General features: G+C 37.1%; 1 protein-coding gene across 1 annotated transcript in view; it reads left to right on the forward strand.

Annotated features, from left to right (window-relative positions):
* The window catches only part of KIF6 (kinesin family member 6), a 383,773-nt gene that overhangs the window by 69,174 nt on the left and 297,633 nt on the right, over positions 1–16,966 (forward strand). Inside the window, exon 4 of the mRNA XM_064360441.1 lies at positions 11,151–11,298. Within this exon, the coding sequence (XP_064216511.1) occupies positions 11,151–11,298 (148 nt within the window). The remainder of the gene's footprint in view (positions 1–11,150; positions 11,299–16,966) is intronic.

Here is a 16,966-nt window from a genome sequence, read left to right on the forward strand (position 1 = left end):
CACCAGATGAAAGTATTATAAATCTGCACTGCGTTCATACCTGTAAGATGCTTGCTATAGGCTGTGTCAGCATCAAAGGTGTGGTTTTAAGATGAGAACAAATGAAACGTAGTGGAATATATAATTTAATTGTATATAACTTAAACTGTTATATTGATCTTAATCTGTTTATTTTGATTAACCCTCACATTTTATAAACATGAAGCCAGCATACTTAATCTCTGAGATTTTTAAGTTATTTTTTCCTACGAACTTCTGTGGAGAGCAACTTTGAGACAACTGTTTAACTGGATATTACTCTACTGAACATACCTGATTGTTAGCTTTATAAAAAGATGGTAGGTTTGTTTTATAACTTAGGTAGTAGAAAGAATATTATATTTGGAATCAAACAGACCTTGATTTTACTCTTATCACTTACTGTGACCTTGATATAGTTAACTTCTCTAATGCTAAATTTTCTCATCTTTAAAGTGGGAGATAGTAGAAGTCTCAGAATAGATTACCTAGAGAATGAAAGAGGAAGAATATGGCTAAAAGAAAAAAGTCGTAAGTTCAGTTTTGATCAGACTGAGTTTGAAGTGCTACAGAAACATTTAAATATATAAATTTTGATTGAGTGCTTTAAGACTAAAGATTTTTTAGTTTATTGAGACTGTTCATCGCACTTAGTAAGATGATCCTGTACCTCTATTATCCATAAGCTAATAGTAGGATATGTGTCTCATGAAATTTCACGAACACTATTCTCTTCCATTCTCCCTGTGTCTCTCCTCATAGTGTGCTCCTAGAAGACTCCTCGTGTGATGTTTGCCCAGCCAAGACTGACTCCTCATCTCCACTGTCATGCCCCTCTAGTTCACAGGCCATAGTTCCATAGCCCATAGTTCTCCATGGCCTGCAGGGTGAGGTTGACATTATTTAGCTGAACAGTCTTTTCTGTTCCTTTTTCATGATTCCTTTATCAGTGATCCCAATCAGGCCACATCTTTCTGCTTCAAACTCTGGCTCCTAAATCTCATTAGATCTTTGTGTATCCATGATGCAAACAAAGCCATGATGATTACTTGCAACTTCATGAGATGTATTTTTATTTACCTTTCTATTCCAAAGGACAGTTTTCCACCTTGATTATCATCTATTGAAATCAAAGTGTGTTTGAATTTTCCCAAGAATGTGCAAACTGTCTTCCATTTTACACAAAGTTGAAGTCGAATAAGAAGGTCTTATTTGGCAAGTAATCTTGAGACTAGAAGTATGGGGAAAAAGGCTCAGAACTCAAATATAAACTAGAACTCCATGTAGTCCAATCTGTGTACGGTGTCACTTTTGGAAGTACTCAAAGGTCAGATTGTATTCAGGCTCTCAGGAATTGCAGGGGGTAGGGGACTGCATTTTCCTCCATTGCTGCTTCTCTCAGTACTGTCCACACTGATGGCAGCCATGTGCTACCCTCCCTCATCATCTTGCAGTGCTCAACTTCCCACTTTCCACTTTCTTCCCAAACTCTTCAGACAAATCCTCCCCTGAATATAGGCCCTTTGTCTTTTCATTTCTGTGCCTGTCCCCCTACTTCTTCACCTAGATTCTTGGATCTCTGTTTCCACCTATTCAGATGGCTAGAGGACCCAGAAGTTTGATTCACACTTGCAAGAAAAAGGATAGAGTCTCCAGGAAAACAGAGTTTTCTCACTTGACCTCTCTAATGACAAATTTTTGCAGAGGACTTTCTTTAAATTCTTTATCTCTCTCCAGACACATTTATAAATCAGCCCTTTGGGTTTTAAAAAATTATAGACTGACATGTAAATTAGAAGATTATACAGGTGAATATGTGCACAGGCTCATATATTTAAAGATACTTATCTTGGTGGTTATCTTGTTTGGTCTTGCACTGCAAATTTCTTGAGAAGAAGCTTTTTTTTCCCCTGTGAATTCACAAAGGACATCGTACCAGGCTTCTCATATAATATCATGAATTCTTGAGAAATGTGATTGATCAATTTACTGACAGAGAACTCAATGTTAGAATTTTAGGAAAAAGGATTTTCTATTTTCTTTTGTATCCCTACAAAAGAAACCCAAAGTAACCAGTTGAGATTTTATGCAAGATTCTGTCCTAATAAATTTCTATAGGCAATGAATTTCCCCCACATTGTTGTATAAAACTTTGTAGTTTCATTTCAGTTGCCTCCTTAGATGGTCATCTGAAAATGATTATATATTTAATTAATCTAAGTGTTTATTCTGAAGAATCATGGGAAAGATATTGGTCAGAAATGCTATAGCAAATGCATTTTTTATAATGTAAATAAGATAAAAATATAGCCATCACTTTTCAACACTGTATGCTGGACTTCAAACTGAATCATTTTAGAACTGGAATGTGTTCAGAAAAGGTCATTTTTTAATTAAATTTCATGCATTTCTGTTATTTTACCAGATTTAAGCTGCTTATTATTAATACTAAGACAAAATGGTTTCTTCAGTAACTTGGGAAATAATAAACAGCCTCATTTAGAGAGCACTCTGGCCTGGATTTGGTCCATGAACTTATGGATGTGAAGCTGTTTAGTGTGCTTAAGACCTTGATGATCCTTTCAAGAGAGACTGTTTGGATTAGGTGCCCCGTGATGTGTTTGCTTCTTGCAAAGTTTGGTTTGAAGTAGTCGGGACAAGACTGTGAACAAAAGCCCTGGGAATCATAGAACTGGGAAGGATCTCAAGAGATCCCCTTACTTAGTCCTTGTCTCCAAAGCGGAGAATTTGCAAATCATTCAAGACAGGCAGCTGCTGATCCTTTTTTAGTGAGACATCCCAGAGTGGGAGTCTTGATTGGGCCAAAGTGACGGTTTTAGAAGAAAGCACCCAACATTCTTGTTTTCCTGTCACATATGAAATTCGAACAATGATGGAGGGGATATCCATTTGGTTTCTTGGGTGGTTGATGGTATAATGGGATTGCTTATGACATTTCAAAACCTGGAAGATGCTGATATTTAGTTTAATTTTTTGTTGATTTTTTTTTTTTTAATCGGAGAGTTACTCTTAGCATTTATCTGAGTCACTTTATAGCAGGGGTTGCAAAACACAACATCCCATGGAGGGCAAGCAATTAATCTGAAGTAAAGCAATGAGGGCCGGATGGAGTGGTAGTATCTGTGCTTAAATTGGGGAGCACAGACCCTGGGGACTAAGACAATTCAGAGTGAATTTTTTTTAAAAAGTAGTGTTGGTCAAACAATTTTTTTTTTCACCTGTGTGTCTCTTTCTTTGTGACTCTAGTTTAATACCCAATATGCCCACAGATGTGTAAATTACCAGTTAATCTATGTGTACAGTTTCATTTTTCTCACAAAAAAAATTTTGGTTGGTTGGGGTAACTGTTTCTAATCTAGATATTCTTGGCCTTGGATATTCCTTTCCAAAATGATTGATGATTTGATGTAGGTTGATGAAGGTTAGCCATGTAACCTACTTTATTTCTCTGTAAGGATTTACAACTGGATCAATATATCATAGAAGTGAAGCTGTAAAAGATCTTAGAATGATCTTGCCAGAACATGCTTTTATTGTATTTCATTTTTATTTTTATGACTTATTTTATTTATTTACTTATTTATTTAGAGACAGGGTCTTCTTGTTACCTAGTCATAGCTCATAGTAACCTTGAAGTCCTGGGATCAAGCGATCCTCCACCTTAGCCTTTTGAGTAGCTAGGACTCCAGGAGCACACAACATACTCAGCTAATTTTTTTTTTTTTTGGTAGAGACAAGGTTTTTCTATGTTGCCCAAGCTGGTTTCAAACTCCTGGGCTCAAGCAATCCTCCTGGGCTAGGATTACAGACATAAGCCACTGCCTTGGGCCAAAACATGCTTTTAGGAGGGACAGTGTCTAAAGTAGGGGAACTAAACTCAGATGCCTTTACCCAGGACTTCTATGTTGTGCACCTCCAGGCGGCAGGCTTCTCAGTAGTCTACACAAATGGCTAGGCACTGCACAAAGGTGAGGGAGCACCAGCATTCACAGGGACTGCACTGTGATTGTGCAGTGATGCAGCCCTGCTTTCAAGTCTAGGCAAGTAAAATACCTTTAGGAAGCAGTTGATTCTAAGATGTAAGGGAATGTTGAGTACCAAGGCCAAACTGAAGAACACATCTCACAAAAAGGCATTCAAATTTAGATAAGTTTAAACATTTCTGTAGGCAAGTTTTACTGCCAGCTTGCGATCCCTCTCTAAATCAGGGAATAAGAGGTGTCTTTCACATCACTCTAGAATCTTTGCATTAATTATGATTCTCTTGGTTGCATATAGCTGAATTCCAACTCAAAGCAGAGAAGATTTCTTGTCTCATATAACTGGTTTAGCTGAAAGAAGAATTGAAGGGAGTGATATAAAAATCAGGGCCTTTGGCTGGGTGAGGTGGTTCACGCCCAGAATCCCAGCACTTCGGGAGGCCGAGGTGGGTGGATCACCTGAGATCAGGAGTTCGAGAACAGCCTGGCCAACATGGTGAGACCCTGTCTCTACTAAAATACAAAAATTAGCCTGCTGTGGTGGCAGGCACCTGTAGTCCCAGCTACTTGGGAGGCTGAAGCAGAAGAATCGCTTGAACCTGGGAGGCAGAGATTGCAGTGAGCTGAAATTGCACCACTGCATTCCAGCCTAGGGACAGAGTAAGACTGTCTCAAAGAAAAAAAAGTTAGAAAACATTAGCTGAGCACTAATGTGTGGCTCACGCCTGTAATCCCAGCACTTTGAGAGGCTGAGGCAGGCAGATCACCTGAGGTCACGAGTTCAAGACCAGCCTGGCCAACATGGTGAAACCCTGTCTCTACAAAAATACAAAAATTAGCCAAGCATAATGGTGGGTGCCTATAATCCCAGCTACTCGAAAGGCTGAGGCAGGAGAATCTCTTGAACCAGGGAGGCTGAGGTTGCAGTGAGCTGAGTTCATACCATTGCACTTCAGCCCAGGTGAAGAAAAAAAAATTGGGGCCTTTACTGCTTGACCTGGGTTCCTGACATAGCCATATTCCTCCACCCATCTGAACTTTACTTGGCCCTGCTTCCTTGTGCTGAAGGGCAGGGTATATAGCCTTTAGTAGGGACCCCAGCAAAAAATAAAACTTATTTTCTTCTCAAAGTCTACACAGAAGACATGAAGACACTCATTTGCTCTGCTTGAGTCATGTCATCAGCTTATTGCAATGATTTAATAGCTGTTACAGGTGGGACAGTGGTTGGAAGAACCGAGTTGGAATTAGGTGATATGATTAGCCAGGCCTGAGTCATGGGGTCCATACACCTGCCTGCTCCTCCTGAGCTTGTAGAAGAAGACTGGGAGCCTATTACCAGAAGAGGGACTAAGAAAGCTTACTGGGCAGAAAAATAGACCTCTTAAAGTCTACTCTTCTCCTAAATTCCCCAGAAGGATGGGCCTTCTCACATGTTTTCTCTCTTCTTTGTAGCACAGGAAATGCCCTGTGATCAAAATCTTGCTGGAAATGTTACAAGTTCCATGTTCATTTACGAGTTCCATAGCTTAACTGATGAGAAGATTATTTTTATATATGGCAAAACTGAATTGTGTTAATTGTGCTAATTTCGAATTGCTATTGTTTTTGGTTGAAATCTCTAAAATTTCAGCTACTGAATTTATGCACTGTGAAACTTTCTGAAAGTGAAACAATTAAGAGTCATTTACCATATTTCTGTATAGAAGACCCAATAGCCCCTTGGGACTGCCTATGAGGGGTTGAGAAACTTTATTCTAGAAAGAGGGCTACAGTGGACAGAAATTAACTGCTCTGGGGATTTCAAAATAACTGCTTTTCACTTACTGGGGATCTCAAAACTGTGTGAAAGGCAAGTATGGGTGAGGGGGAACTGTATATTTAAAATAGGGAACTTAACTTTCATTCTCTTCCAAATTAGTTGTGTTGATATTAAGCAAAGATTTTTTTTCAGGTTAAACATATATATATAGCATACTTCTATAAGCTTAAAAAATTTGTCCTTAGTACTAATTGTTTGGTTTGTGTTTTCTGAGTGAACTAGTACGTTTTGCTTCTAACAACTGGTTATAAATACATATAAAATGTTTTTTCTTCTGATTTTTAATTTTTCTAAGACTGAACTGTTAAATGTAACTATTAAACTAAGACTAAACTTTTAAGATGCTGCTTCACCTGCCTCTCTCCTCAAAAAAATGAAGTCAGTCCTACCCAGTTCTCTAAGTCCAACCTGGTCCTGTCTAAGCATAGTTTGTGTAACTGTTTTTCAGAAACACCTTAGAGGGAATTCTTTGGTTGGACAAAATGTAGTCAGAAGAACTCTGCTGACATCACTTATAAAATCCATGATCCTGTTACTATATATTATTTCTTTTTTTTTTTTTTCAGTTATGCTGTCTCTTTGAGGGACTATAATTTATGTCTTGTTTTTTGGTTTAGTGAACTAAATTATTACTACAATAATGATTTGTTGTTTGTTACTTTCATTTAGACATTGTATATGGAGAGTCTTAAAGCCTTTGCATCTGGAGGTAAACAAAATGAGGTCTCACTCTGGGCAGATCCTCCAGACAGTCTTCTACTTGGAGCCTCGTTAAACAAATAAAGAGTCATAAAAATGGAAAAACTAAACTTTAAAATGACTTGTTTTTTTTTCTAGCATGTAAATGTGATGTGTCTAGAGTGACACTTAAGTTTATAATCTTCAAAGGGTCAAGGCTTTATTTTTTGTTTTACTCATGCAAATATTAAAAGATAAGAAATGATAAAATACCTTAGCTTTATAATTTAAACTTCTAGGAAAAGTACATTTTGCCAAAAAAAAAAAAAAAGAAAAAAGAAAAAACTGAAAGAGTTTCTACAATGGAAATTTCCTCTGATGATCAAACCCTGGATTTGTAAAGGGTTGATTTATTTACATGTCAGGGCTGTCTCTAGCTGAGATGGATTAAGCAGTAGCCTGCGTTGTTGATTTTAGGAAGCTCAGAAATATTTCTTAACAAAAATGTTCATTGCTGAAATTAATTACTAGCTTTTCATTCCCTTTATTAATTACTATTCTCTCTGTCTTTTAAAAATACTACTGAAAAGATAGTATACACATCTGGTTATTACCAAGTTAGTGTAGACTCTTCTTTACTATTTTTATTGTTAAAACAGCTTTGTTGAGATGTAATTCAAATATTAAAGCATTTACTCTTTAAAGTATGCAATTTAGTTGTTTTTAGTACAAATATGCAACCATCAATCACCATTATTTAATTTTAAAACATTTTATTACCCCAAAAAGAAGCTCTATACCATACCCATTAGCAGTCACTCTCCATTTTCCCTTCCTTCTAGCCCCTGTCGAACACTAACCTACTTTCTCTCTCTATGAGATTTTCTTATTCTAAACATTTTCTACAAATAGAATCACAATATATGGCCTTTTTGGACTGACTTTTTAAAATTAATGTGTTCTCAGGTTTTATCCTTCTTGTAGCATGTATCAGTACTGTCTTCTCCTTGCCAAGTACTATCCCATGGAATGGATACAGTGCATCTTGTTTATCCACTCATCTGTTGACGGTCATTTGTGTTGTTGCCACTTTTTGGCTAAATAATGAATAATGCTGTTGTGAACATTCATTACAAATGTTTGTGTGGACACATGTTTTTAATACTGCTGGGTATATGCCTAGCTGGGTAACATGAGGTTTACATTTTGAGGAACTGTGTGGATATCCAGTTGTCCAAGGATCGTTTGTTAAAAAGACCATTCTTTCCTCCCGTGAATAGTGTTGGGACCCTTGTTTAAAATCAACGATCATAAATATAAGGTTCTATTTCTGGATTCTTAATTTTATTTTATTGATCCATATGTATAGCCTTATGCCAGTATCCCTCCATCTTAATTATTCTAGCTTTGTAGTAGGTTTTGAAATAGGGACATGTGAGTCATCTATATTTGTTCTTTCTTTTCAAGATTGTTTTAGCTATTCTGTTTCCTTTGACTTTCCATATAAATTTTAGAAGAATATTGTCAATTTCTGCAAGTAAGCCAGCATCAGTTTAGGGAATATTGCTATGTACACAGTGTTAAGACTTGTACCTTACAGCCCTGCTGAACTTGTTTCTTACTTCTAATAATTTTATAGTAAATTCCTTAGAATTTTCTACGTACAAGATTATGTCATGTGCAAATATAGAGAATTCTATATCTGGCAGTATTATTCTCGAAAATGAAGAAGAAAATTAAGACATTCTAAGATAAACAAAAACTGAGCTAATTTATCACCAACAAACTAGCCAGTAAGTTTAGGCAAGATAATGAAATAAATTACCTTAAATTCCTTGAATTCCTCGGTCTCCCAGCCTACATACAAGGGTCCCTACATGTTTGCTGGGGCATACCTTCAATGCTGAGGAAGTTTGTAACACTGTCTTTCTTCTCACTTTCTGTTAGTGCAGTCTCAAGGCCAGCCAGAGGTGAATAATAATGTCCTCCTTAGGTATTTTCTGGGCATACATATGGTCCTGCACGTGTGTGGCCTTCCTGATTCCCAGGAGTATGTCAGAGGTTTTTGAAGCCCCTTATACACATCATATTTCACAGATTTTTTTTCTAAGTTTTTGGCTACCTTCTTGTTTATTTCACTGGTATTGCAGCTTTGCCAACTGTGATGTTAAACACTTGCCACTGATTTTTTTCAACAAACATCCCTAGGACAGGGCTGCTCAAGCTGAGTGAACTCTGAATCAGGTCTAACAAAGACAAGTACTGTGAGTGGAGCTTTTCCAGAGAGCTCCCAGATGAGTCAGAGAGTGGTAGCTCTTTGAGGATGGGGCATTTTGAAGAGCCCCAAATCCATACTGCCCCCTGTAGTGGTTACAAGGCTGCTGGATTTCACAGCTCCGGTGTTTCAAGGCTGTTGTTTTTCAAGGCTACCATGGAGCTAGGGAGAGGTGCTGGGAATGTTCAAGTTAAAATACCACAAAGCTCACAGTTCCTACTGAGTTTAGCGTTTTGTCTTACATAAACACTTCTTGGATTGGTGTGAGCCTTTGGACAATTCCCAGAATTCTGAAAAAGTTGATTTTGACAGTTTTTGCCACTGATATTATTGTTCTTGTGGAGTAATGGATTTCAAAGATCGTTACACCACTATTTCTCTTTCTTTATTTATAACTAGTATTTTTCCTTGGGACAGATGACACCAGAAGCACATGAAAAGGCTTAGTGTCCAATGAAGAGTGGTTACAAGACTGAGTTGGAATGGAGGCTCTACAGAAGGGACTGAAAACAAATTTTTCCTGATTACGTTTCCTTATTTAATGTTTAACTGTAGCAATATAATAAATAAATGGCCATGGGAGTATATATAGGTCGAGCCTTATCCTTTTTATTTTACAGTGTTCTATGAAGCTATGCCATCTGTTTTTCCATCCCACAGCAGATGGGGGTAGGGAGACCACATATTAGAGACAGGCATACTAGGACAACTGGCAGTGAGAAAGAGGAATTTAGCATACAAAAGTAGACATAACAATCAGCAGACGCCAACGTAGTGTACTACCATACTCACTTTTCATAGGCTATACCTATATCAAAATGAAAATGTTAATTTGTTCTCTGTATTCTTTCTTTTTAAAGACAGATAAAGCCTAGTATATTTTGCATTATTTTTTCTATCAAGAATCAATAAAATGTTTAAGGTTAGATATTTAAAATTTTAGACTTCATTTACCTAGAGCATTTATGACCAAGAAATATTATATATCCAAATGATATTGCTAATGGGACATCAGTATTTCATTGGTAACACATTCTGTTGAGGAAAAAGTTTCTTTAATAATACACCTAAATTTGTCATAGTTTCAACATCTTAAAAGTTGAGAATTTCAACAATTTATTGTCTCCAGGTAAAGACACATGAAGAAAAATGATTAATCTCCTCAAAAGTAGAACATTGAATCACACAGTAACAATACTTTCTCGCGCATTCCCTGTACTAAGTCTTTTAAATTTGTCAGTACTGATAACACTTTCTACCTACACGGCAAAAGATGCATTGACTTGTTGCTGAAGATATTATTGTTAGTTTAATAGTAGCACAAGGTGCTCAGGACTTAAGTGACCACTTCAGAATACTCTCCAGTCAAACCTATGTTTTAAGAGGCCCTTGTAATGATAGATCACTCAACACACAGGCATGAAAGCATATGAAATATGGAACTGTAGATAGGACATTGACAAAAGTAGTAGAGCAGGATTTCTAATATCAACAGTAAGGGGGGAACTCAGAGGAGCTATCTATCAAAAAATCTGCCCACAATGTGGGTACCAATAGCTGATGTCATCATAGCTGGTTTGATGAAAACATCTTGGAGATAAAGGAGCCACTTGCAACAAAAAAACAAACATAAAGCTACAGAAATTTACTGTTCCATGTAGCATAGATAAAAGACCCAGTTTGAAAGTCTACATCATTTCATGCATATTTTTACAAGCTTATATTACAGGTGTTAGTCTTCAAAGGCTGAGAAGATCCAGCCTTTGAGTTCTTAAGACCACCATCAAATCAAGGGCTCCTCTGCAGGACTGAAGAATACATATGGACTAGCATCTTCCACCAAAAAGTCATTCTAAGAAAAGAGAGGAGGGGAAATCCTAGAGGATTTCAGTTGGTGCTTAGTATTAAGTAGGGAATTACATTACAAGATACATGGTGGCAAACAGAGTGTGTTCCTCCTGTTCTAAGAAGTGACTACCATTGTGAGTGTTTACCATGTGAAGTACCAGGTGTCAGGTTGACAGTTTGCCAAATTACAGGTGTTGTTTCCCCAGGACTTTTTTTCAATATATTCTTTGATTCAAGTCAAGTGTATACTAAAAGATGAGGAATATATTTAAGATGACTGAACTCCATTTAAGTTACATGTCCTTTCTTAGGGGACAGGATTTATGTGCTGCTGTTCCTAGATAAAAATGTAAATTCTAGCTAGATACTCACAAATATAAATTTTTAATAGATATTTCTATAAAGTTTTTGTATAATGTTTAATAAGATTGTTATTAGAATACAAGACATTTAATTCATATGCAGTTAGCCATGTTGATACTAAAAGTGTGTCATTTCTTTATTGCAGTTTCCTCACAGGTTACAATGGTACCATCTTTGCATATGGGCAAACAGGCAGCGGGAAGACATTCACTATCACAGGGGGTGCAGAGCGTTACAGTGACCGAGGCATTATCCCAAGGACACTGTCATACATTTTTGAACAGTTACAAAAGGTATGAAACTTTTTGTTCATATCATTTTGTATTTGATATATTCAGCAAAAATTTACTGAAAGCAGGAAATGTATTATAACATTTTATTTTATTGTGTCTAAATGATAAAGTATTATTGTGTCATAACTCTGGCCTTTACCTTTTTTTTTTTTTTTTTAAAGAGGAAGAGAGGAAAATAGGAAGGAGGAAAAAGGAAGAGAAAGAGAGAGACAGAATGGGGAGGAGGGAGAAGGAAAAGAAAGAGGGAGAGAGAATGGGAGTATTGATTTCTTGCCCAGGCTAGAATGCAATTTAGTAATGGGTATTGAAAACCTCTTTTATACTGATAATTATACATAATGATGTAGTCAGGAAGGAATAAGGGTAGAAGATAACAAACAAACAGCCAACCAATATTTAATTTAAACCTATGAAATACTATGCGATTACTGAGGAGTGATTTACTTCCAATTATATAGTCACCTTTGGAATAGGTGTGAGGTGGTAATGTATGTTTTGTGTATTTGAAGTGGAGAGTTCTATAAATGTTTATTAAGTTTACTTGTTCCGGGTCTGAGTTCAAGTTCTGAATATCCTTGTTAATTTTCTATCTCGTTGATCTATAGAATCGTTAGCTCTTCTTGTTGCATTGATCCTTTTGCCATTATGTAATGTCATTCCTCGCCTCTTTTGATCTTTGTTGCTTTAAAGTCTACTTTATCAGAGGCGAGAATTGCATCTCCTGCTTTTTGTTTATTGGTTTATTTTTACTCTCTGTTTGATTGGTAAATCTTCCTCCTTCTCTCTGAGTCTTTGTGTATTGTTGCATGTAAGATGGGCCCGGATGCAGCATACCGATGGGTTTTGGCTTTTTATCCAATTAAAATATATATAAGTTTAATACCGGCGTTTGATGCTAGCTGGCTGTTTTGCCCATTAGTTGATGTAAATTTTTTATTGTGTTAAAGTTCTTTGCTTTTTGATATATTTTTGGAAAGGCTGATATTGGTTGTTCCTTTATATGTATAGTGCTTCTTTCAGAAGCTCTTGTAAAGCAGGCCTGGTGGTGGTGAACTCTCTAAGTACTTGTTTGTTCGCAAAAGATTTAATTTTTCCTTCGCTCATAAAGCTTAGTTTGGCTGGATAGGAAATTCTGGGTTGAAAGTTCTTTTCTTTAAGGATGTTAAATATTGGTCCCCACTCTTTTCTGGCTTGTAGGGTTTCTGCTGAGAGATCTGCTGTAAGTCTGATAGGTTTCCCTTTATGGGTAACCTGACCTTTCTCTCTGGCTGCCCTTAGTATTTTCTCGTCATTTCAACCCTAATAAATCTGGTGATTATGTGCCTTGGGGTTGGTCTTCTTGAAGAATATCTTTGTGGTGTTCTCTGTATTACCTGGAGTTGAATATTACCCTGCCTTGCCAGGTTGGGAAAGTTTTCCTGAATGATATCCTGAAGAGTATTTTCCAACTTGGATTCATTCTCTTCATCACATTCAGGTACACCTATCAAACGTAAATTAGGTCTTTTCACATAGTCCCATATTTCCTGGAGACTTTGCTCATTCCTTTTCATCCTTTTTTCTGCATTCTTGTCTTCTCGTTTCATTTCACTGAGCTGGTCCTCGACTTCTGATATCTTTCCTTCTGCTTGATCAATTCGACTGTTTAAACTTGTGCATGCTTCGCGAAGTTCTCGTGTTGTGTTTTTCAGCTCCATCAATTCACTTATATTCTTCTCTAAATTGTCCATTCTCGTTAACATTTCGTCAAACCTTTTTTCAAGGTTCTTAGTTTCTTTGCATTGGGTTAGAACAAGTTCTTTTAATTCACAGAAGTTTCTTATCACCCACGTTTTGAAACCTGCTTCTGTTATTGGATCACACGTGTAATCTATTAAGCCTTGTTCCGTTACTGATGAGGAATTGCAATCCCCTGTAGAGGGAGAGGCATTCTGATTTTGAGTATTCTCTACCTTTTTAAGCTGGTTTCTTCCCTTCATTATATATTTGTCCGTCTGTTGTCTTTATAATTACTGACTTTCTAACTGGGTCTCTGACGTCCAACTTGTTGATTCCCTGCGCCGAAATCTGAGCAATCCACTGAGCCGGCCAAAACAGCGGTGTTAAGATTGATGGTGCTTTTCTGCCCGGGAATCTCCGGACTCTGCACCAAGAACTGGCGTGCTAAGGCACCAGCAAAACCGCCACGCCGGCCACAAGAGTCGCCCTGGCGACCCGTGGAGCTCTTCCACTGGGAATCTCCTGGTCCGTGAGCAACTAACATTCGTCTGAAAGTGTGGCGTCCTCTCGTTCTTTGCGCTTTCACTGGGAGGTACGTGCCCGAGCTGCTAATCATCAGCCATCTTGGATCTCTCTCCAACTCTGGCCTTTACCTTTAAGGAAAGGTTGGGATTTTGCTGGAGAAGTGAAAATGAAGAAGATGCTTCTCATTAAAGGACTGCTATTTCATAAAAGGCTCAAGGAGAGCTCCTTCAACGAAGGTTGACCGAGCAGACAACACCTTTTACCAACTCATATCTTACATTCCTCAAGAAACTGAGGAATGCCTTCTTATCAAGCAGAACTTCCTTTGAACTACTAAAACACTAAATAGGATAGTGTGATTGTTACCATTTTACACTTGATAGAAACCCAGAGGAATTTACCAGAGTGCAAATACCATTGTAATTATTATTATTGTATAAAAGGGATCTCTATCTATATTATATGTATCTTTTATTGAGTGCCTCAAAATGCCAGCAGCTTTATCAGTTTTACCAGTATTTGATAGAACGTATGATGCAACTTACCATTTTATAGCTGGGAAAACTGAGCCTCAGGTTAAATATTTTCTTCTGGGCCCACATCCTATGAGTAGTTGATCTGGAGTTCTAGCCCAGTTCCATCTGATGCATGACTCTGTGCTTTGTGCCATTACATGTATTGCTGCTGTACCTCGGACAGGCTTTATTTTGTTGGTTGTGCTCAAACAAATTCCCTATAATGAGTCACATACCTTCTCTGAGTTTCGGTTTTCCCTTCGGTGAAAGCAGAGACTGAATTGTACTAGAGAATATCCAGCGTCCCTACTAGTTCCAGCAATTCCTTGGTTGTATTGCTTCTGTATAATAAATGTATTAAGTAGGTCAATGTAACAGTCACTCCAGAATTTCTTGACTGTATATTGTTGGCATTTTGAGTTGCAAAGATGAGAAGAAACTGCTGAGATCTGCATAATTCTAATTGCCATCCATAAAGTAGCAATTATCCATTAGTTCAGCTCATCTTTCTTTAACTCAAACATGCCAGCTTTGCATGCCAGAAAATTTGGATGAGAAAAGATTGAGTGTAGCATATATGTTGGATCCAAGACCCTTTTTCATTTACTCACTTATTTCTGACATTGCCTGTTTTGTTTCCACATTTCACAAACTGGGAATATAATTCCTAATAGTTGTCATTGCTGTGACCTAATGTGGAAGTCTTTTGTCTTAGAAAGATCATTGGAATTGGTGCAGGTCAACCTGGTTCTGAGAAAGTGTACTGCTTACAGCATGTGGAGTTGGGGTGGTTACTTAATGCCTCAGTCTTATGGAGTTGCTCTGAGGGGCTGAACATACTGTGTTTAAAGATGTTGTCCAGTTCCTTGCACACAGTATATGCTCAATACATGATAGTTATTATCATAGCCAGTAATACCCATATATGGATATTAATGTGGCCAAGTGATCCCTAACCAATTTCAGAGAACCCTTGAAACTCTTGAAACAAATGAAACCAATTCTCTGATTAAGTTAAATAGAATAAACTCATCCTCTCCCAAGGGAAAATATTTTTTATCCCTTTAAAAATTTTATTTATGGTTACCAAAGTACAGATCTAAATTTCTAAATGTCTTCCTAGTACTTACCATTTGTCAGGTTCATTGTTTTAGATCTGTCTGTCATTGACATTACTGTAAACTCCATTTTATTCTGAATGGTCCTAAATAACTTCCTGGACTTGTAGAGAGCCCATTGGGTCAATTTAAAGCCAGGGCAACTCTTTGTAAATGAACATATTTTCATGATGGGGTACAATACATTCATTATAATCAAACAGCTGAAGTGAAACTGGTCAGGTAACTTGAAGTGCATCATGAAGTTTGTTCATATTGTATAACTGAAAAATGCAGCCTGGTACTCAGAGGTCCCAGCTGATTGCCTTAGATAGGTACATGGAGCTCTCTTAAAGGAAACATTTGACCTATGCAAAGTCTTCATTTCAAGATAAAGTAAGAGCCCAGCATACTGGGTCCTGAAATGCCTATGAGTATGATAGGAGCACATTTTCACTGATTTTAAGGGAAGAAAATTGATGCCATTTATTTTAGAAATCACTGCTCATTATTTTTGAGTATTGAGAGGTTCAAACTTGTTTTGGGGCAGAAGGAAGGGCTGTCTGCAGGAAACATGTGTGTTACATTACAGTCTGGCAATCCTAAACACGAAAAAGGAGTAATAAGGAAAGGTAGCTTGCCACATAGCTCAGCGAATTTTAAGTGTATTTTCCAATAAAAGTCCAGAAAATGCAGAAGTTGGAGGAGCCAAAGGCATTATCCCTATCTTCTCAGGGCAGTGGACCTGCCATTTTCCTGATGTTTTATGATTTATTCTAATTTCTGGAAGAAGAGATTTTTCTCCACTGCAGACAAACATACAAGTTGGCTGTCCTTTTTGCTTTTATTTTCCTTTCCTTTTATATTCATATACCGAATTCTCCATTAGAAGGCTTCCAGAAATAATAACAATAACTCCAACAATGATAATAGCAACAGCAGCAACAGTGATTCATTGGTATCTGTTATGGGCCACACAGTTTTGTAAGATTTTAAATATAGAATCTTATTTCTCTGTTACAACAGAATGCAAGATCAGGGTTATTATGCCCATTTTTATGGTGAAACAACTGAGGGTAAAGGTGTGGGATTATTCTGTTATAAATGGAGATCCAAGGTAAGAAGAACCAGAAGTGTATACTAAAATCTCAAACCATAATAATTTCTGGAATATCAGATATTTTGGATAAATTTTAAAACTATGTTGGTTTAGACAGGATCTCAGTATGTTGCTGAAATATCCCCTAGGACCTTTAACATGCTCCTGAGAGGGACAGAGTTTATGTATATGTTGACTATGGAACACTATTTTCCTGGAATATTCCATGGAATATTTTAGAAACACTGGATTACACTAACAGCCACACAAAGTCTGTTTAGTGTTCATAGTCTCTGATACCTGGTCTAAGCCAGGTTATAACCCAAAGAATTATATTGAAATAGTACTGTTACTAAACTAGGATACTAATGTGATCAATAGACCATTTGTTGGGATAACCATTAGAGTCACCCACATCAGAAGAATTTTCAGCATTAAGCTGAAAAAAATTTTCTTGGTAATTCAGTCCATGTTGTCACCTTCACAGAACACTAGAATGTAGAATTTCAGCTGTAGCTTGAATGTTTTCATTACAGTCATGGAAGACTAAGAGTTGCTTTAATTGTTCATGTATCATTTTGTCTTTCTGAAATGACAGTATCTTTATTTGGATAATTGGAGCCATTTTAGAACCAAAGAATCATTCATTTTACGTGGAAGAACACATAGGGATTTATTAGCCAACTTCTTCACCTTAATGGGTTTGAAAACTA

Source organism: Aotus nancymaae, unplaced genomic scaffold (genome assembly GCF_030222135.1).
Source record: "Aotus nancymaae isolate 86718 unplaced genomic scaffold, 86718_ANA_hifiasm-v0.15.2.pri h1tg000040l, whole genome shotgun sequence".
Classification (NCBI taxonomy): Eukaryota; Metazoa; Chordata; class Mammalia; order Primates; family Aotidae; genus Aotus; species Aotus nancymaae.